The sequence below is a fragment of the Lepidochelys kempii genome, chromosome 23 (genome assembly GCF_965140265.1).
Source record: "Lepidochelys kempii isolate rLepKem1 chromosome 23, rLepKem1.hap2, whole genome shotgun sequence".
In the NCBI taxonomy this organism is placed as follows: Eukaryota; Metazoa; Chordata; order Testudines; family Cheloniidae; genus Lepidochelys; species Lepidochelys kempii.
Genome location: NC_133278.1, coordinates 14,106,001 through 14,127,635, shown reverse-complemented (window position 1 = coordinate 14,127,635; position 21,635 = coordinate 14,106,001). Strand labels below are relative to the sequence as shown.

Genomic DNA, 21,635 nt, shown 5'->3' with positions numbered 1-21,635 from the left:
ACGCGCTATCTCAGAGTGGGAGCCCGGACACCGGGGTTCTATCCCAGCTCTGGTTAGAGCAGGGGAGGCCGGCAGCCAGGCCCCCTGGGTTCTATCCCAGCTCTGTGTGGGGAGCGGGGTCTACTGGTCAGAGCCAGGGATTGAGTGGCCTTTACCTTGCAGCCCCAATTTCTCCGGAGACTCCAGGGCGAGGCTCAGAAAGAGCAGCTGCCGGCCCAGCGCCTCGAGGTTATTCTCCACGATGTAGAACTGAGAAGCAGGAAAGAAAACAAGTTGGGAAGCCCTGGGAAAAGCCAGCGTCCATGCAGGGGCGGGTGTTATAGGTTCCCTCATCCCAGAGGGGCCGTGTCTCCACACCAGGCGAGGGATCCTCATATACCCAGCCCCCGCGCCCCACCCCCAGAGGGGCCGCGACCCAGCGCCAGGTGAGGGATCTTTCCTGTAAGGATATAAATGTATGTTTCTACTACAGCCCTGACTTTGCCTGTGAAACCCACTAGGCCAGACTGTCACGTCTGCTGCAGTAAAGAGCTCGGCTTGTGAAACTGGGAACTCCCGGCAACTCCAGCCCCACCTCTCCCAACAGGGGGCACTGTGAGGAACAGGGCAGAAACGCCGGCTGTGGGGGGGGGGCTCCCGGCGACTCCAGCCCCACCTCTCCCAACAGGGGGTTTTGTGGGAGCAGGGCAGGAGCACTGGCTGTGTGGGGAGCTCTTGCCTACTCCAGCCCCATCTCTCCCAGCAGGGGTACCATGGGTCAGTTGTAGCTTCAGAGCCCCCAAGATTTCTCCTCACGCTTCCCTTCTGAACCCTTCTCCCCACCCTGGAATACCCCTGTGGGTACTGAAGCCCCACGCCCCCCACGTCCCCCTGCCAGCCTGGGGACCAGGCGATTCGAAGAGGGCACAGCAAGAGGCGGGGAGATCCTCTGGCGTGGAGGAGATCCCGGGGGGGCGTTTAGATAAGAGGCACTGGGGGGCTGCAGGAGGGGGCCTGGCAGCCGGAACGGACCTCTCCCCGCGCTCACACACACTCCTGCCACACGTGCCGCCAGCCTCCGGATGCCCCGCGGAACAAACCGTCCCCGTCTCGCCCGTCAGCCTGATGAGTCCTGACGCCAGCTCAGAAACGGCCCACGGGCAGCTGCCACCACGGCCCTCGCTGGCAGAGCTGTCGCTGCAGCCTCTGCCGACCCCAGGAACGCGGCTGAGTGCAGGGGGAAAGGCGGGGTGGGGCACCTGCACTGGGGATCCCGAAGCTCTTCCCAAATGCGGGGCAGGCTTGACAATGGCCCCCAGCCCCCCCCCGCTCTAACTACTAGACACCGCTCCCCTCCCGGAGCCAGGGAGAGAACCCAGGAGTCCTGGCTCCCAGCCCCCTCCCGGCTTTAACCATTAGATCCCACTCCCCTCCCCGAGCCAGGATAGAACCCAGCTCTCCAGAGACTGCTCACTCCTGCGCTCTAACCACTACTCCACACGTCCAGGCCAGGTGAGAGAGAGAGGGGAGCCGGGGAGGGGAGACGCCTACATTGATCCTCCTCCGCGGCCAGCGGTGGGCTTGACTCATGGTCCTGAGGATGTGGCGGCCGTCGACGGAGCCCACCAGAAGGATATTGAGCTCGGGCAGGTCGTCCTGTGACAGGCAGAGATGGGCCATGGAGCTCTCCAGACCTGCAGGGAAAACAGAATGGGTGCATCTCGGGCCTGTATAAACAGCCTCCACGCCCCAGCCCAGGGGGGCCGCATCTCAGCGCCGGGTGAGGGGTCCCGTATAACTAGCCTCCGCACTCCACCCCAGAGGGGCCGCATCTTAGCTGTGGGCAAAGGGTCCCTGTATACCCAGCTCCCGCCCCCTACCCCACAGGCGCCACATCTCAGCGCCAGAGAAGGTCCCCGAATAACCAGCCCCACCCCACCCCATAAGACTTAAACAGCGAAGCTCAAAGGCAACCCATTTAAAACCGGGAAGGGGAAGAGGACACAGGTCACATGTCCCAGAGGGATCAGATTTTGGAATAAGCATAAAGGGATGATTCCACCCCTGGGATGGGGGAATAGACTGGAGGGCGTGAGCCTGGCTCTGCCCCCCAAAGGGGCCAGGAGGAATAGACTGGAGGGGCCAATGCCGAACCCCCCCCGGGACCCCTGAGATGGGGAGGGGTCAAGAGTTGGCTTGTCAGCTCTTTGGGGTTTTCCTTGCGCTGGGTCTGTACAGCACCTAGCACCATGGGGGGCTGGTCTGAAGGGGGGTCCCAGGCGCTACCGTAACACAGGGGACGAGGAAGACCCACATTCCCTCTGCAGGTCGAGCGCGGGGGAGAAGCCCCACCAGCAGGTGGTGCCGAAGCCGCTGCTGCCGGCTGCCATCGTCATGGCTGGAAAAGAAAGACACGTGCACCCCGTGTGGGTGTGGGGCTGCCAGGGCCGGGGGGCCGCTCCCCCTCAACCTTCCCGCTGCCACCCCCACTGATGCCCCTCCCCCCACTTCCCTCGTCTCTTTCCCTCCCCAGTGACCACCTACCTCCCCCGCCGCTGCCCCATCTCTCCTCCTCCCCCACTGGCCATCTGCCCTCTGCCACTTTCTGCGCCGCCCCCAACTGCTCTCCACTCCCCTTACCCCCTGCACCTCCTGCCCCCTTCCCTAGGGATCACCTGCACCCCACTGACCCCCTCCCCATCTCTTCTCCACCCCTCACTTCCCCTGTCACCCCCCACTGCTCCTCCCCCCACTTCCCCTTTCACCCCCCACTGCCCCTCCCCACACACTGCCCCCACCCCTACTTCCCCTACCACCCTCACACTGCCCCTCCCCACACACTGCTCCTCCCCCCACTTCCCCTTTCACCCCCCACTGCCCCTCCCCACACACTGCCCCCACCCCTACTTCCCCTACCACCCTCACACTGCCCCTCCCCACACACTGCCCCTCCCCCCACTTCCCCTGCCACCCCCCACACTGCCCCTCCCCACACACTGCCCGTCCCCCCACTTCCCCTGCCACCCCCACACTGCCCCCACCCCCACTTCCCCTGCCACCCCCACACTGCCCCTCCCCACACACTGCCCCTCCCCCCACTTCCCCTTTCACCCCCCACTGCCCCTCCCCACACACTGTCCCCACCCCCACTTCCCCTGCCACCCCCACACTGCCCCTCCCCACACACTGCCCCTCCCCCCACTTCCCCTGCCACCCCCACACTGCCCCTTCCCCCACTTACCCCACCCCACTTCCCCTGCCACCCCCACACTGCCCCTCCCCACACACTGCCCCTCCCCCCACTTCCCCTGCCACCCCCACACTGCCCCTTCCCCCACTTACCCCACCCCACTTCCCCTACCACCCCCACACTGCCCCTCCCCACACAGTGCCCCCACCCCCACTTCCCCTGTCACCCCCACACTGCTCATTCCCCCCACTTCCCCTTTCACCCCCCACTGCCCCTCCCCACACACTGTCCCCACCCCCACTTCCCCTGCCACCCCCACACTGCCCCTCCCCACACACTGCCCGTCCCCCCACTTCCCCTGCCACCCCCACACTGCCCCTTCCCCCACTTACCCCACCCCACTTCCCCTGCCACCCCCCCACTGCCCCACCCCCACTTCCCCTACCACCCCCACACTGCCCCTCCCCACACAGTGCCCCCACCCCCACTTCCCCTTTCACCCCCCACTGCCCCTCCCCACACACTGCCCCTCCGCCCGATCACCTGCCCCCCACTGACCCCCGCCTTGCTGCCTCGCGCGCCCCCCCCCCCCCCGTGACGGGCAGGGCTCCGGGCCAATGGGCTGCGGGGCCGGGCCCCGGGTCCCGCCCACAGCAGCGCAGCTCGGCCGGGGCCGGCAGCTCGGTTGCGCCGCGGGACGCGGTCGCCCTGGCAACGGGGCCTCCGCTCCCTGGAGCCCCCCCAGCCCGGGATAGACCCCGCCCCCTTCCCCGGAGACCCCGCCCCCGGGGAGCCCCGCCCCAGACTCCGCCCACCTCCCGAACCTCGCCAGGGGGCTGAGCCCTGTTCGCCCCGCCCCCTCCCGCCTCTGTCCGCCCCCCCCGTCCATCCTCCTCCCCTTCCCCATCCCCCCTTCTCCCCCTCCCCCCTGCGCCTCCCTCTCCCCCGTCCGTTCCCTCCCCCTCCCCTCCCCATCCCTCCCTCTATCTATCTATCTATCCCCAGCCGCCCCCTCCCGCCCCACCCCTGCCCCACCCCCCTCCCGTCCATCCTCCTCCCCTTCCCCATCCCCCCTTCTCCCCCTCCCCCCCTGCGCCTCCCTCTCCCCCGTCCGTCCCCTCCCCCTCCCCTCCCCTCCCCATCCCTCCCTCTATCTATCTATCCCCAGTCGCCCCCTCCCGCCCCACCCCTGCCCCACCCCCCTCCCGTCCATCCTCCTCCCCTTCCCCATCCCCCCTTCTCCCCCTCCCCCCTGCGTCTCCCTCTCCCCCGTCCGTCCCCTCCCCCTCCCCTCCCCATCCCTCCCTCTATCTATCTATCTATCCCCAGCCGCCCCCTCCCGCCCCACCCCTGCCCCACCCCCCTCCCGTCCATCCTCCTCCCCTTCCCCATCCCCCCTTCTCCCCCCTCCCCCCCTGCGCCTCCCTCTCCCCCGTCCGTCCCCTCCCCATCCCTCCCTCTATCTATCTATCCCCAGCCGCCCCCTCCCGCCCCACCCCTGCCCCACCCCCCTCCCGTCCATCCTCCTCCCCTTCCCCATCCCCCCTTCTCCCCCTCCCCCCCTGCGCCTCCCTCTCCCCCGTCCGTCCCCTCCCCCTCCCCTCCCCTCCCCATCCCTCCCTCTATCTATCTATCCCAGCCGCCCCCTCCCGCCCCACCCCTGCCCCACCCCCCTCCCGTCCATCCTCCTCCCCTTCCCCATCCCCCCTTCTCCCCCTCCCCCGTCTGCGCCTCCCTCTCCCCCCTCCGTCCCCTCCCCCTCCCCATCCCTCCCTCTATCTATCTATCCTCAGCCACCCCCTCTGTCCATCTATCGATCTATCTATTGATCTATCCCCATCCGCCCCCTCTATCCATCTATCTATCCCCATCCGCCCCCTCTATCTATCTATCCCCAGCCACCCCCTCTATCTATCTATCTATCCCCATCCGCCCCATCTATCTATCTATCTATCCCCAGCCACCCCCTCTGTCTATCTATCGATCTATCTATTGATCTATCCCCATCCGCCCCCTCTATCTATCTATCTATCCCCAGCCACCCCCTCTGTCCATCTATCTATCCTCAGCCACCCCCTCTATCTAATCTAATCTATCCCCAGCCACCCCCTCTGTCTATCTATCTATCTATCCCCATCCACCCCATCTATCCATCTATCTAATCTAATCTATCGATCTATCTATCCTCAGCCACCCCCTCTGTCCATCTATCTATCCCCAGCCACCCCATCTATCTATCTATCTATCCCCATCCGCCCCATCTATCTATCTATCTATCCCCAGCCACCCCCTCTGTCCATCTATCTATCCCCAGCCACCCCATCTATCTATCTATCTATCCCCATCCGCCCCATCTATCTATCTATCTATCCCCAGCCACCCCCTCTGTCTATCTATCGATCTATCTATTGATCTATCCCCATCCGCCCCCTCTATCTATCTATCTATCCCCATCCGCCCCCTCTATCTATCTATCTATCCCCAGCCACCCCCTCTGTCCATCTATCTATCCTCAGCCACCCCCTCTATCTAATCTAATCTATCCCCAGCCACCCCCTCTGTCTATCTATCTATCTATCCCCATCCACCCCATCTATCTAATCTAATCTATCGATCTATCTATCCTCAGCCACCCCCTCTGTCCATCTATCTATCCCCATCCACCCCATCTATCCATCTATCTATCTATCCATCTCCATCCACCCCCTCTATCTATCTATCTATCTATCCCCATCCACCCCCTCTATCTATCGATCTATCTATCTGTCTATCCCCATCCACCCCATCTGTCCATCTATCTATCTATCCCCATCCGCCCCCTCTATCTATCGATCTATCTATCTGTCTATCCCCATCCACCCCATCTGTCCATCTATCTATCTATCCCCATCCACCCCCTCTATCTTTCTATCTATCTATCCCCAGCCACCCCATCTATCTATCTATCGATCTAACTATCCCCATCCCCCCCATCCCCCCCATCTATCTATCCCCATCCGCCCCCTCTATCTATAGATCTATCTATCCATCTATCCCCATCCACCCCCTCTATCTATCTATCTATCTATCCCCATATGCACCAGCCAGCCAGCCCCCCGCACACGCACCCTCATCCATCTATCCAGCCCCATGCACACACCTCTGTCTAATCCAGTCCATCTCGGTATACTCTAGACCAGCAATTCTCAGCCAGGGCGGGCCGCCACGCTGGGCCAGGGTTCGACTCACTGGGGCCCAGGGCGGGAAGCTGACGTCCCACCGCATGGGACTGAAGCCCAGGGCCCCCCGGGGCTGAAGCCAAAGGCCGAGCGATTGCCCTGCTTGCTACCCTGTACGGTCGTGGTTTTGATACGCAGAACAGTTGCTGTGACACAAGTAGCATGTCGGGGCTCAGAAAGGAAAAGGTTGCGAACCCCTGTTCTTTCTGCGCACACAGACTAACACGGCTGCTGCTCTGAAATCTATCGATGCTGTGTTTCGCCCCATACCAGCCCAGCCAGCCCTATGCACACCTAGCCGACTCTTTCTTTTCTTCCTTCGCTTTCTCTGCATCCCTCTCATCCTCGCTCTGTCTCTCCCTCCCTCTTTGCCAGTCTCTGTCACGCTCCCTCCCCCACCTCGCCTCCCCTTAATGACACACAATGAATTACATCTCTGGGACGGAAAGGATATATTCATCTTCCTCTAAAGCCCTTGGTTGCTCCTAGATTGGCAAGGGATTTGCTGAGGGACAGAGTATTTAATACCATAATTTACTTCAGATCAGCAAGCCCCAGGCCGGGCTTCCTAAGCAGGCAGGGCCTGGCAGGTGGCGAACACCTGTTCTCCTGCCCTTCGCTGGGATTACAAAAATTTAGCTACCAGAAGCAGCTGTGAAAGTCCTGGTCATGCAGATGCAATCGCTCCCAAGATCAGCCACAAGCCGTGGGAGAGTATGTATCCAGCTTGCCTGGAACGCAGCTCTTTATATCCTGGTCTGTTATTGTAGGGTCTCCCATGAGCTCTGTGCTGGTTTGTTATTATAGGGTCTTTTGTGAGAACCAGGCCTAGCTGGTTATTGTTGGGTTACTTGTGAACATTGAATCATAAATATCAGGGTTGGAAGGGACTTCAGGAAGTCATCTAGTCCAACCCCCTGCTCAAAGCAGGACCAACACCAACTAAATCATCCCAGGAGCTGGGATGCCGGTTTGTTGGGGTAGGGTCTCCAGTGAGAGGTGGGGCTATCAACCGGGAGTGTGATAAGGAGAAAGCTGATAGAAGTCAAATGGAGCAGAGTCCGCTCTCGCTCGCCCCGCTGTAAATCAAGAGTCGCTTAACTTTTACCTCCCTGCTTCCCCGTTGGAGACAATGAGGAACACACCTTTGAAATATAGAGCTCTTTGATTTATTTATGAACAGACGATGTTACCGCGTGGTCAAAGACATCGATATGAAAACCTGTTCAAAAGGGGTGCGGCGTATAAAGGACAGCACCGCTAACGGGTGAGAGCGGGGAGGTTCTTCAAAATGGGAGGGTGGGGGTAGAATCCACCCACGTCATAGGTTACAATGGTCCTCTTTGGCCTGTACACGATCCCGTCTGCCGTTATCCTACAGCGTGTCTGCCACAGCACGGTGGTGGTCATTTAATTCTTGGCACACTCATTGTTACGGAGGTGGGGAGGTCATCTTGAACCATGAACAAGGGGTTCACGGAGGACACAGCATCTCTCCAACGCTTGGCAGAGGCCATCTTGCGCCGGGCATTTACACACCAGTTGTTGCTAGAAGTTGGGACTTAGGGTGGAAAGGAGATTGGGGAGACTAGTATTTAGCATTGCCTCACAGTTCGCCATCATGTGGCATGGCCATCTTCATGAATGACCATCCCCATCTTGAGTGGCCACCATCCTGGATGGTGGCCATCAACTCAGATGGCCACCCTCTTGATAATCTCTCTGTTTTTTGCTAGAAGTTGGGGCCGGGGGATAAAGAGAGATGGAGAGACACAAGGGACTGGTCAGTGGAAGTAATTTAACGTCTCCGTCCATCTTGATGAAGGCCATCTTGAGCAGAGGTCCTCGTATTCTTCACTTTGCTTATGGCTAAAAGTTGAGACTGGGAGGGGGGGGTGGGGGAGGAAAGGTGATGGAGAGTTAGCCAGCTAACGAGGGCTCAGCCAATGGAATTAGGACACAATCACGCCTCCAGTCATGCCTGTCACTAAAATTTGGGACCAGAGAGAGGAGACAGAGGGGATAAGATTTAAATAGCGGGGATGGAAGGCATTTTTTAGTCCCCAAGGGGTGCTAATTCTACAATCAGAGGATAATACCAAACATCCTATCGTGGTCAACACGAGAAACAAAATGGCCACCACCCCCTACACTTGACCATTCTTGGCCTGGTGAGGTGTCCTTCTTCTTGAGCTCATTTTGCTGGGAACAGAAATCCCTGGACAGGGCAGGAACGGGAGATTCTGCTTCGGGAACTAAATAGCTGGAGGAAGCAATTAGTAACAAAATACAGCCAAGCTCCCAGTGAACCGAAATGGAGCCAGACGGGGCATGAGGAGAAAAGTGGCTCCATGGTCGAGCAGGAGAGCTCTGGGTAGCGAAAGCCAAGAGGTCATTGTATTAATACTTTGCAGCCTTGTGTCTGAGGGCTTCAGACTGGGGTGTTAGCCCAGTTTTAGGAGTGTATGAAGAGGAATTGGCTTGCCAGAGGTCAGATGGTGAATAGGACCCAGGAGTCCTGACTCCAGGTCCCCCCTGCTCTAACCACTAGACCCCACTCCCCTTCCAGAGTCAGGGAGAGAACCCAGGAGTCCTGGCTCCCAGGCCACCCTGCTCTAACCTTCCCAGAGCCAGGGATGATCATACCGAGTCCCCCCCTCAAGGACGTTAATTAACTAACAAGTGTGAGTAGCGATGAACAGCAGCAAGGTTTGGTACAACAGGAACCAGGTGGGGAATCGGATCAGCCTGATTTCATTGGCACAAGCTAAGCAGAAAACAACCCAAAACAAAACATCAACGGAGATGAATTAAACTGAGCCAGGTAATAATCCCACCAGGCACTGGGAAAACAGGAGCTGAGCTCTCCAATGCTGCTGCCTTCAAGGGATGGTCCTATTTTGGGGCTTCCATTGAAAGGGGCCTGCATTTGGAGGCTGGGTCTCATGTGTAAAGTTTGCAATAGATTTAAATGCTCGAGGACCGATTGTCCAATGTGCACCATGAGGCAGCCAGAGGGGGGACGATATGAGCAAGGAATGTGTATTTGAATGTTGGCCCTCATGTACACTTGTTGTCAACCTGTTGTAAGCCTATAATAAACATGTTTGTAAACCAATAGTATACCTGCTGTAAACCCATAGTGACCCTGTTTTAAACCCACAGTGAATCTGTTGCAAACCTATTGTAAACATGTAAGTCTATAGTGAACCTATTGTAAACCCATGGTAAAGTCACTGCAAGCCTGTAGTAATCATATAGAAAACCTGTCGTAAGACTGTAGAAAATATGTTTGTAAACCAATAGTAAGCTTGTTGTAAACATCTGGTACATCTGTAGTGAACCTGTTCTAAACCCACAGTAAACTCATTGTAAGCCAATAGTAAACATATAGCAAACCTGTTGCAAGCCTATAGTAAACATGTTTGTAAAACAACAATGAACCTGTTGTAAACCCATCGTGAACTTGTTGTAAACCCATGTTTGTAAACTAATAGTAAACTTGCTGTAAACCCATAATAAACATGTTTGTAAACTAATAGTAAAGCCATAGTGAACCTATCATAAGTCTCTAGTGAACCTGTTGTAAACCCATTGTAAGCCTACAGTAAAATGTAGTAATAATGTACTAGAGTAAATCATGTACAGTAAAATTTAAAGTAATAGTAAACCTGTTATAAGCCCTCAGTAAACCTGTTGTAAACCTATATTAGACATATCATAAGACCACAAAAAATCTATAGTAAACTTGTCATGAACCTGTAGTAAACCCAAAGTATACCTGTGTGAAACCCGTAGTAAATATCTTGTAAGCCTATAATAAACACTTTGTAAAGCTGTAAATGAACCTGGAGCCAATCTGTAGTAAAGCTAGAATTACAACAGGATTACACATGAAGCCCAGTTTTAAAATATGGCACCCTACCATACTATCCAAGCATGTGAAGCTAAGTGTAACCATTGAGTGAATCTGTTGTAAACCACTAGTAAACATACAAGAATCAAATCTACAATAGGGTTACACATTAAGCTTAATTTTCAAAGATGGCACTGCGCTATAGCATCCAAGTATATAAGTATATTGTAAACCCGTAGTCAATACAGCTACAATAGTTTCATACAGGAGACTTGCAAGATCCAAAGGTGGAAATCTTTAGGATGCCTCCTCTACAGATTTACAAGAGATTTACATGAGGCCTAGCTTTTAAATGTGTCACCACACTATGACATCCACCTGTGCAAAGTTATGGTAGCCCTAAAGTAAACCTGTTGTAAGTCATTAGTAAACAGGTTTACAATAGGTTTACACACAAGACCCAGTTTTCAAATGAGGTGGCACAACATGATGGGTAAACCTACTGCAGTCATATTGTAACCCCGCAGTAACCTCATAGTAAACCTATGGTAACTCCATAGTAACCCTATAGTAACCCTATAGTAGACGTCTCACCAGCTTCTTGACACAACGTAAACCTCACGGTTCACACAGCGGATCAGAAACAGAAGGTTTTCTCGAAGATGTTTCAACAGGAACAGCTCTGAAAGAGGAAACAGGCTCACAGGCGATCCCACACACGCATTCTCCAGAGGCGCCTCACCCACACGTTCCCACTCACTCAGGACGGGAGATGGGACGACTGCCCGCCAGCCAGGCCAGGATCGGGGGGGAAGAAGGGGCATCAGGAGGTCTTCATGCTGATGACCATGTCCACCTCCTCTTCCGTCTGCAGGGTGTGCCACTGGGCGATGGGGCGCCGAGGATTGGCCAGCATGTCGGACCAGTGACGCAGCTCCGTGCCCGTGGCATTGCAGCCCACAAAGACCTTCCCAATGGCCTCATTCTTCCCCAGCTTGTCGTAATCCAGGACGGTGAGAACAACCTGGACTTTCTGCCGGGGGAGGAGAGGTGGCACAGTGAGCTCACCCACTGCGATGCCCCAGCTGGGGATTGGCCAGGGCCATGAACTTCCCCGGGCAGCGGTGCCATTAGCCAGGGATTTCCCGTGCTGTGCTGCAAGCTTCCCTGCAGCAGTGCCCCCAGCTGGGGATCCCCCCCAGTGTTGTGATCTTCCCCCACACCAGTAATATCCACATCAAGCCGGTGAGAGAAGGGAGTGCCATCTCCCATCTAGGGGGAGCCGGCTCCCATCCAGCCCCAGAACAGGGACTGGCTGGTTCAAGGGGGTGGGGAATGGGGCCCAGGGACTTTGCCATCTTGGGGGCACCAGCTCCCATCTGGCCCCAGGACAGGAACTGGCTGGCTCGGAGTTTGAGGGCAGGGGGGGGACTCACCTGGATCTGCTCAAAGGGAACCTCAAAGCTGAAGGACTCGTTATAATAGGGGTTCAGGGTATTTTTCTTAATGGTCGTTTTCTTCTTCTTTAGCCGCTTTCCTCCCTGCATCAGGTGGATTTTCACGTAGGGATCTGGAGGGTGGGGGCGGGAGACACTTCAGAACAGAGACCCCACGCCCCACCTGGGTCTGAAGAGCAACCCCCTGCCCTGCCCCCAAGCTGGACCAGTCAGGTGACCAGTGAGGTAGCTATCCCACAATTCCTGGCTCCTGCAGGTTCAAGCACCCCTGTAAGTTTGCTGAGCCCCAAGGCCAGGGTGTCAATGGAGCTCAACCCCCTGGACATCCAGGCATGAGCCTGACCCACTCGGGGCAGAGACAGGACCTTGGCTGGGGCACTGCTGCCAGGAAGTTTGCAGTCCCAGGGTCCCGGCCTGGGTCACTGCGGGGAGGAAGCTCACAGCGCCAGGGTCCCCGGCTGGACCACTATGGGGAGGAAGCTCACAGCGACTGGGTCCCCGGCTGGAGCACTGCAGGGAGGAAGCTCACAGCACTAGGGCCCTGGCTGGGGCTCTGCTGGGAGGAAGCTCGCAGCACCGGGGTCCCCAGCTGGGGCACTGCAGGGAGGAAGCTTGCAGCATTGTCTCACCTGACAGCCCCCCCACATCCATCTTCTTCAGGTTCTTGGCTTCCAGCACAATGACCGTGAGCTTCCCAGCCGTGGGGACGTAGCGCAGGGAGAAGCAAACGTCCCCCAACTTCTCCTGCTGTGCGGCACGGGGAGGGGGGGCACAGTCAGACTGGGAGGGCTGGACTGCAGCTTCCCCTCCCCAGGAATCCTAGCTCTAGGGACCCCCCTCTCCCACATTAGCCAACACTTCCCCCCCCCCCAAATCCCATCCCCCAGGGCCCCCTCCCCCCAGGGACTCCCATCCCACAATGCCCTCTCCCCCCAGGGAATCCCAACCCCCAAAACCCCCCTTCCCCTACAGGCATCCCATCCCCCAGAACCCTTCCTCTCCCAGGGAATCCCCTCCCCCAGACACCCCCTCCCTCCTGGGAATCCCCTCACCCAGAGACCCCCTCCCTGCCAGAATCCCATCCCCCAGAACCCCCCTCCCACCCTGGGAATCCCATCCCCTAGAGTGCCCCTCCCACACAGAATCACATTCCCCAGAGCCCCCCCTCCCCCCAGATTTCCATCCCCTAGAGTCCCCCTCCCCCTGGGAATCTCATCCCCTCCAGACTTTCCCCCCCCAGGAATCCCAACCCCCAGACTCCCCTCCCCTCCCAGAGAATCCCAAGCCACCAGAGCCCCCCAGAAAATCCCAACCCCCCTCCCCACCGGGAATCCCATCCCCCAGGTTCCCCTCCCCTCCCAGAGAATCCCAAGCCACCTCCTCTCCCAGGGAATTCCAACCCCCAGGCCCCCCTCCCCCCCAGGGAACCCCCTCCCCCCCGCCTGCTGGGATGCACCCCCACAGGCGGGGTTGCCAGGCGACAGGGCCCACGGGTGGGGCCTCACCTCTTCCTGCTCCGCGGACTGCAGGTCCCGCCATGCCTCGATGGGCTGGGCTAGGTCCAGGCTGCTCATGGGCACCCGCAGCTCCCCGATGGCATCGTGCTTGGAGAACCGGTCGAAGTCGTAGACGGCCATGACCAGGGTCCGCCCGCCCAGCTCCACGTACGGGATCTGGGGGCGCGGGGGGAGAGATCAGCAGGGCCCCTCCCCCAGCGGGGCTGCGGGTTGGGAGTGAGGGACACCGGCAGAGCTGGGGGGCACGGAGGGGGCTGCGAGTCGGGAGTGAGGGGCACCGGCAGAGCTGGGGGGCACGGAGGGGGCTGCGAGTCGGGAGTGAGGGGCACCGGCAGAGCTGGGGGGCATGGAGAGGGCTGTGGGTCGGGAGTGAGGGGTGTTACCTTGAAGATGAAGGTCTCGTTGAACGTGGGGTTCAGGGTTTTCCGATGCACTTTGGTCTCGTGTTTTTTCTTCTTCTCAGGGAGCAGGAAGACTTTGACGTAGGGGTCGGACGTGCCCCCGATGTCCAGCGCCGGCAGGTTGGCTGCCTGGATGATGCCCACCACCAGCTGGGACAGGGTGAAAGGGAAAAGTTCCAGTCTGACACCGGGTGTCAGCCGCCCTGTGAGCTTCCCCCACAGCAGTGCCCCACACAGAGGACGCAGGACTCCTGGGTTCTCTCCCGGGCTCTGGGAGGGGAGTGGGGTCTAGTGGTTAGAGCAGGGGGGGCTGGGAGCCAGGACTCCTGGGTTCTCTCCCGGGCTCTGGGAGGGGAGTGGGGTCTAGTGGTTAGAGCAGGGGGGGCTGGGAGCCAGGACTCCTGGGTTCTCTCCCGGGCTCTGGGAGGGGAGTGGGGTCTAGTGGTTAGAGCGGGGGGGGGGGGGGCTGGGAGCCAGGACTCCTGGGTTCTCTCCCCGGCTCTGGGAGGGGAGTGGGGTCTAGTGGTTAGAGCGGTGGGGAGCTGGGAGCCAGGACTCCTGGGTTCTGTCCAGGGCTCTGGGAGGGGAGTGGGGTCTAGTGGTTAGAGCAGGGGGGGCTGGGAGCCAGGACTCCTGGGTTCTCTCCAGGGCTCTGGGAGGGGAGTGGGGTCTAGTGGTTAGAGCAGGGGGGGGCTGGGAGCCAGGACTCCTGGGTTCTCTCCCCAGCTCTGGGAGGGGAATGGGGTCTAGTGGTTAGAGCAGGGGGGGCTGGGAGCCAGGACTCCTATGTTCCATTCCCAGCTCTGGGCAGGGAGGGTTTTTTCCTAGGTTGGAATTGGGAGGGATGTGAGCCTGGATGCCTGGGTCCCATGCCAGGCCACGTGGGTGCCCGCACCTGCCCGTTCTGGAAGTCGTAGTCCAGCGAGTACTGCAGCTTGCCCAGCTTCTCCTGGGGCTTCTCGTCCTTTGGCTCGGGCAGCAGCGCTGGGTCCAGGTCCTCAATGTCAGGCTGCACCTGGGGCGGGGAGAGGGAGTGAGAGAGAGACCCTGAGTTCAGCCAGCACCTCAGTTACACATGCAGCGCCCGGCCCCTCCAGCAGGGGGCACCAGGGACGCACACACAGCGCAGGGCCCCGTCCCTCCACCAGGGGGCGCCAGAGACGCACACACAGCGCAGGGCCCGGCCCCTCCAGCAGGGGGCGCCAGGGACGCACTCACAGCGCAGGGCCCCACCCCTCCTGCAGGGGGCTCCAGGGACGCACACACAGCGCAGGGCCCGGCCCCTCCAGCAGGGGGCGCCAGAGACGCACGCACAGCGCAGGGCCCGGCCCCTCCAGCAGGGGGCGCCAGGGAGAGACAGACACACATCACTTATACAACCATGACCCAAAATAGCTTCCTTCTACCCCCCCCCATCCCACACACAACTACCCCACCCCTCGGCGGAGCGTCCAGGCAGCCCCCAAGGTCAGAGGCTGCTGCCTCAGGGGCCAAGGGCTTAGGCATCTGGGAGGCTTAGGAGATAAGCAGCTCAGTAGCAGCTGAGTCCCAAACTGAGGCCCCCCCGCCAGCCTCTCACCCTGGTGGGGGCCCCCTAGCAGGGAAGGCCCCAAGCCCACTTCCCCACCCCTTGAGCCAGCCAGTGCCCGCCCTGGGGCCAGGTGCGAGCCGGCGCCCCCTAGAGGGGACAGGCCCCGGGCCCCATTCCCTGCCCCCTGAGCCAGCCAGTGCCCGCCCTGGGGCCAGGTGGGAGCCGGCACCCCCTAGAGGGGACAGGCCCCGGGCCCCATTCCCTGCCCCCTGAGCCAGCCAGTGCCCGCCCTGGGGCCAGGTGGGAGCTGGCGCCCCCTAGAGGGGACAGGCCCCGGGCCCCATTCCCTGCCCCCTGAGCCAGCCAGTGCCCACCCTGGGGCTGGGTGGGAGCCGGCGCCCCCTAGAGGGGACAGGCCCCGGGCCCCATTCCCCGCCCCCCTGAGCCAGCCAGCGCCCGCCCTGGGGCTGGGTGGGAGCCGGCGACCCCTAGAAGGGGTCTCACCTTGTCGATGTAGCTCTGGCCCAGCTCCTTCACCTCCTTCAGGTTGATCTGCGCCTTCACTTTCTCCTTCGCCTTCTTCGCCTTCTTCTTCTTCCCGCATTTCTTGCAGGCGCAGAAGCAGCAGCAGAGCAGAAGAAGAGCCGCCACGATCAGGATGGTGGCCACGGCCCAGGGCGGGACTGCGGCAGGGACAGAGCGGGAGTGAGACGGGGCCCCTCTGGGGCAGGACGCGGGGGGCTGGTTACCCCTCGCCCGGCACTGGGATGCAGCCCCTCTGGGGTGGGCTCTGGCCCAGTGCTGAGATGCGACTGCCTCTGGGGTGGGGCAGGGGGCTACAGGGAGGGGATCCCCCCCAAGCACTCACTTGGCAGCTTGCTGAGCTTGTTCATGAACTTGTCCTTCATGTCGGAGAAGACGTTCTCCTTGCTGGGCGTCTCAGTGGCGTTCAGGGCCGGCTGGCTGGGAGGCGCGGTCACCTCCGAGGCCAGCATGGCCGATCGCCGAGCTGCGTTCATCTTTGCACCTGGGGGAAGGGAGGGCACAGATCCGGGTCGTCCGATCATCACTTTGCCAGAGGGCCCCGACCCCCCGCCTGAGTCCGCCGAGGGCCTGGACCTATTGCTCAGAGAGGTGTGAATTGTCCCAAGTGCCCCATACATCTTGCCGGGGTGTTAACTACCAGCCCCATTGCTGTTGGGGGGGGGGTCCCCATTGACCCTTCCCTGCAGGGGGCTCTGTCTGTACAGGAGGAGATACCATCCCCTCCCAGGCAGTCTCCCCCTGGCTTCTGGGGTAGGCACTGCAGGATCCCACTACTGCCACCAAATCAGAGAGCGGAGCTGTGGCAGGGCAGAGCCTAGGGATCCTTGGTGAGGGGGTACCCCCAGCGACGGGGGGTATGTGGGACGCTGGCAGAGCAGAAGCCTGGGTCACCTGTGGGTCAGTTTTGCTCAGGATAGATATCGGTCTTATAGCTGTTTATCTTTTAGCCCCTGCAAGGTGCCTGTAAGTTACCGCCGGCATTAACCCCGGGGGCAAGGTCGGGAATCCAGGAAATAGGTCGCATCAGCTTGATGAGTTTGAAAAAAATCACCCTCAACGTGCGACCAGCCCCCACCCCCGCCCGGCCCACGCAGGAGGACGATCAAACTGGGCAATCTATCAAACTGAGTCCTGGCTCCCCGCACCTCCCCGCTGTTCCTCTCCCTGGCAGGACCCTCCATCCCCTGTGCAACGGGCCGGGGCCGCCCTGGCAAACTTGCCTTGCTCCCCGCTGGCAAACTGCCTTTGCACCCTGGCCTGGCCTGGCTCACCGCCCAGCACTCCACGGGGTGAGGAATCGAACCCAGGGGTCCTGGCTCCCAGCCCCCCACTGCTCTAACCACTGGACCCCCCCTCCCCTCCCCTCCCAGAGATGGGGATAGAACCCAGGAGTCCTGGCTCTCGGCCCCCCCTGCTCTAACCACTGGACCCCACTCCCCTCCCAGAGATGGGACAGCAGCCAGACAGACGGGGTGGTGCCCGGGGAGGGGTAGAGGGGTAGCTAGCTAGGGACTGGAGCCGGCCGGCCGGACAGAGGGGGCGTTGGGATGCCTCGATAGCTAGAGGCTGAGAGGGGGGCTGGCTAGAAGGGGGTAACAGACAGATGGGGAATGTCAGGGGCCGGCTGTGCCGGGGCCTGGCTGATGGGGAATTTCTCTCTCTCCTGCCCCCTCCCCCTGGGCTCTGATCCCATTAGCGCCCGTTAAAGTGCCAGGGGCCGGCCCTGCTCGCTAATCCCCCACCCCCAACTCACAGATGGAGCCGAGTGGATTAACCACCCCCCCAACCAGCAGGATTGACCCAGCACCGGGCGGGGAGTGAGCGGTGAGGCACGTTGTGGGGCGGGCATCAGGGGCCGGAGCCTTCACCTCCCCCGGCCCGAGCAGGGCCTCACCACCTCTGCCAGGCACACGGGACGCCTGGCTTCAGTTCCACACCCCTCCTCTGTGGGTCTGGGCATGGCTCAGCTCCGCCCTGGGCCTCAGTTTCCCCATGGAATTGAAAGCAGCAGCAATTCTTGATTTAGGCTGTGAGCTCCCCTGGGCTGGCAGGGCCTGGCTCCAGCTGCGGGGGGGGGGGGGCGTGGGCAGTGCCCGGTGCGACGGGGCTCCGATCTCGTCAGGGAGGGGGTTGGGGGGGGTCCCGGGGCTAGCATCCAGACGTCCTGGCTCCCAGTCGAGTGCTTTAAGCACAAACCCAGGTGCCTGGACATAGACAGACACAGGGTAACACGAGAGACCCCCATCCCCACCCCCGGCGCAAACCCACGGGCCCATCTAGCGCGGTATCCAGCCCCTGCCCCGGAGCAGACCCGTGGGCCCCTCCACCCCTGTGATTGCTCACCCCAGCGCCGGCCGGCTCGCGCTCGCTCTCTCTCTCTCACGCAACCTCGCTGCCCTGGGCCCTGACGCCCACTTGTGCTGAGCTGGGTGACAGCTCCCCCCCCCGCCCCCCGTCCCCACCAGCCCCTGTCAGCCCAGGCCTTTGTCAACCAGAGCAACCACCGGAAAACACCACCCTGGAAGGAGCCATGGGGCATGGGGCCTGACTCTCTAGGGGGCACCAGCTCCCATCTGGCCCCAGGGCAGGAACTGGCTGGCTCAGGGGGGTGGGGGCTGGGGCACGGGGCCTTTCCCCTCTAAGAGGTGCTGGCGCTGATGAGGGGCAATAACCCTGTGTATCTGGGGAAGGGCAGAGCACACAAGCAGGAAGAAGGGATTGAATCAGCCCCTTGAGGCCAACAGACAAACCCCAGCCCCGAACACTCAGCCCCAAACACGTGTCCCCACCCTCTATGGGGCTGGGGGATCCACATCATTTTAATTACATGTTGGGCAGTGTCGGCGGAGTGACGCAGTGTATCACGACTCCTGGGTTCTCTCCCTGGGTCTGGGAGGGGAGTGGGGTCTAGTGGTTAGAGCTGGGGGGCTGAGAGCCAGGACATCTGGGTTCTCTCCCTGGGTCTGGGAGGTGGGTTCTCTGAGTCAACCAACCTCTCTCCCCCGCTACCACTTTCCACGGCCGTGAAATGAGTTTGTTGGGCTTGAGCCCCGTCCGCTGTGTGGCCGGGGCCCCTATTACCCCACAACAACCTCCGAGGGGCACTAACCCACAGCCTTAGCAAAGGGGGTGATATGGCTGAATAGGAGAGAAGAACTGAGCCCCCACCCTGCAGAGGGTTCCCCTGGGGCTGGCGACGGGAGAAAAGCTATGTATGGGGGGAGCCCAGGGCCGGGCTGGCAGGAGGCTGCGGGTCGGGAGTGAGGGGCACCGGCGGGGCTGGGGGGAGCCCAGGGCCAGGGAGGCAGGGCGGGCGCACGTGTCCCTGCCTGCGTGTGCGGTTTTCCAGTTCTGACTCTCTGAGTACGTGTGCCTCCCCCCCCCCCCCCGCGTGCCCTGAGGCCGGAGGATCCACAACAGCTGGGCCCTTCTGCACCACAACAGCCCCCGCCCCCACCCCACCCCGCCCCAGCAATGAAACCCAACACACCGCGAGATCGGGGCCCAGCCAGGGGGGAAGTGAGCTGGGGACAGAACCCAGGAGTCCGTGTTCCCAGCTCCCCCCAACCCCGCTCTAACCACCAGGCCCCACCCCTCTCCCAGACCAGGAAGAGAACCCAGGAGTCCTGGCTCCCAGCCCCCCTGCTCTAACCACTCGACCCCACTCCCCTCTCAGAGCCAGGAAGAGAACCCAGGTGTCCTGGCTTCCAACCCTCCCCCCACGCACCAGACCACACACGGGGTCTGTGCTACAGGGCATGTGCTTTGAGCACTGGACAGCCCCCACTGACCATAGCGTCACTGGATCAATGGGGCCAGGACCCCAAGCTGGCCTGACCTGGGATGGCTCCATGGGCCCCCGGCCTGCGGCTGGGGATATGGTTTCACCTGTTAAGTTGGACCCAACCTTGTGGACCGCGCCCATCTGCGCCGGCCTCTGCCTGGCCCTGGGGGTCAGCGGGTGCCCTGCTTGGGGCATCAGGGCAAGAGATGGGCTCCTCCCCAGCCCCAGCTGCCGTGACTCAGCTGCGGAGCCGGCCAAGAACCTGGCTCTGGGCTGGACCCTCTGACGCCCGGGGTCCCGTGAGACACACAAAAGATGGGAGCCGACAGCTCTGAAATATCGATCCTCCGAATTCCCAGCACCGCTCCTCTTCCAGCCCAGCCCAGCCCCCTCCCGGACCCTGCCCCCTCCTCGCCCCCCAGGTCCCACCCTACCTCACCCAGGGCCATGAGCTCCCCTCTATCCATCAACTCCTCAGCGCTCCCCAAGGGGGCCAGGACCCAGTGGCTACAGCTCCTTTGGGGCCAGTGGGGCCAGATCCCCAGCTGGGTCCATCCGCTGTAGTTCCATTGGGGGTTATGGGGCCAACCCCCAGTTGGGCCAGTGGCGCAGCTCCACTGGATCAGTGGGGCCAGACCCCCGCTGGGCCAGTGGCTGCAGCTCCATTGGATCAGTGGGGCCAGACCCCCGCTGGGCCAGTGGCTGCAGCTCCATTGGATCAGTGGGGCCAGACCCCCCGCTGGGCCAGTGGCTGCAGCTCCATTGGATCAGTGGGGCCAGAGTCCCAGCTGGGCCAGTGGCTGCAGCTCCATTGGATCAGTGGGGCCAGACCCCCAGCTGGCGTGATTCAGAGTCACACTGGAGTGACACCTCTTTAGACCAGCTGAGCCTCTGGCCCTCTATGGAGCGAATTTGCCCATCAAGACACAGGGGGCGATTCTAGGGACAGATCCTCAGCCAGTGTAAACGGGTGTCACTCCAGAGTGACACCGATGGACCCAGCTGGGACCCGGCCCCGCGCCACGGCCAGCCCCCCCTCCCCCAGCCGCGATCGGACCCTTCAGCCGCTCCCCGCCCCCGGCTTTGTTCCCCCCCGCCGCCCCCCTCAGCTCCCGGCCCCCCGAGTCCTCAGCGCCGGCTGCTCCCATCGGGGGACGGGGGGGGGGGGCTCCTACCGTCTCCCTCCATCGCGGCGGGGGGCCGGCACCGGGCGGCCGGAGCGGGGCTCGGAGCTGTCCGCCCCGCGGTGCTGAACGGCGGCTGGGTGGGGCAGGGGGTGGGGACAGGAGGGGGAGGGGCTCCTCCGTGGCAGGCAGGGAGAGGGAGGGGACTCTGCCATCCCTGGGAAGGGAGGGGCTCTTCAGTCGCAGGCTGGGAGGGGAGGGGGCTCTCTTATTGCAGGGAGAGGGGCTGGGGCTGGGGGTCTCCCATTGCAGGGAGGGGGGCTGAGGGGGATCTCCCATCGCAGTGGAGGCGGGTGAGGAAAGAGGGGGCTCTGGGTTAGGATCCCCAGGCTGGAATGGTTTATCCTGATCAGCAATTGGGGCGGCGGGGGAGGGGTGTTGAGGAACACACACAGCGCAGGGCCCGGCCCCTCCAGCAGGGGGCGCCAGGGACACACACAGCGCAGGGCCCGGCCCCTCCAGCAGGGGGCGCCAGGGACGCACACAGAGCGCAGGGCCCGGCCCCTCCAGCAGGGGGCGCCAGGGACGCACACAGAGCAGGGCCCGGCCCCTCCAGCAGGGGGCGCCAGGGACACACAGAGCGCAGGGCCCGGCCCCTCCAGCAGGGGGCGCCAGGGACGCACACAGAGCGCAGGGCCCGGCCCCTCCAGCAGGGGGCGCCAGGGACGCACACAGCGCAGGGCCCGGCCCCTCCAGCAGGGGGCGCCAGGGACGCACACAGCGCAGGGCCCGGCCCCTCCAGCAGGGGGCGCCAGGGACGCACACAGCACAGGGCCCGGCCCCTCCAGCAGGGGGCGCCAGGGACGCACTCACAGCGCAGGGCCCGGCCCCTCCAGCAGGGGGCGCCAGGGACGCACTCACAGCGCAGGGCCCGGCCCCTCCAGCAGGGGGCGCCAGGGACGCACTCACAGCGCAGGGCCCGACCCCTCCAGCAGGGGGCGCCAGGGACGCACTCACAGCGCAGGGCCCGGC

General features: G+C 61.7%; 3 protein-coding genes across 4 annotated transcripts in view; 1 reads left to right on the top strand and 2 right to left on the bottom strand.

Annotated features, from left to right (window-relative positions):
- DNAAF3 (dynein axonemal assembly factor 3) overlaps window positions 1-2,459 on the bottom strand; it is a 2,828-nt gene extending 369 nt beyond the window's left edge. The window contains exons 1-3 of the mRNA XM_073321301.1: window positions 2,294-2,459; window positions 1,531-1,673; window positions 156-249 (exon numbers count right to left, since the gene is read on the bottom strand). Of these exons, the coding sequence (XP_073177402.1) occupies window positions 156-249; window positions 1,531-1,673; window positions 2,294-2,375 (319 nt within the window). The 5' untranslated portion in view covers window positions 2,376-2,459. The remainder of the gene's footprint in view (window positions 1-155; window positions 250-1,530; window positions 1,674-2,293) is intronic.
- The window catches only part of LOC140902360 (uncharacterized), a 138,915-nt gene that overhangs the window by 61,295 nt on the left and 55,985 nt on the right, over window positions 1-21,635 (top strand). The window lies entirely within an intron of this gene.
- Window positions 7,541-20,741, bottom strand: SYT5 (synaptotagmin 5). Of its 2 annotated transcripts, XR_012156021.1 has the most exons (10): window positions 20,655-20,741; window positions 16,018-16,176; window positions 15,654-15,832; window positions 14,514-14,633; window positions 13,601-13,768; window positions 13,206-13,373; window positions 12,330-12,447; window positions 11,680-11,813; window positions 11,004-11,276; window positions 7,541-8,269 (listed from the first exon to the last, which is right to left on the bottom strand). XR_012156021.1 is itself a non-coding variant. In XM_073322069.1 (9 exons), exons 1-9 carry the CDS (start codon window positions 20,665-20,667, stop codon window positions 11,067-11,069), a joined length of 1,269 nt encoding a protein of 422 aa, XP_073178170.1. In that variant the 5' UTR covers window positions 20,668-20,741; the 3' UTR covers window positions 7,541-11,066. The 2 variants fall into 2 exon arrangements, 1 of the variants encoding a protein (XP_073178170.1); XM_073322069.1 differs by having other exon boundaries at window positions 7,541-11,276.

Excerpts from the sequence above, each read along its gene's own strand:
- SYT5 (XM_073322069.1), bottom strand. Across the intron at positions 13,374-13,600 it reads ACGAGACCTTCATCTTCAAG|ATCCCGTACGTGGAGCTGGG; the intron begins GTAACACCCCTC and ends CCGCGCCCCCAG. Across the intron at positions 11,814-12,329 it reads GGATGTGGGGGGGCTGTCAG|ATCCCTACGTGAAAATCCAC; the intron begins GTGAGACAATGC and ends CCCACCCTCCAG.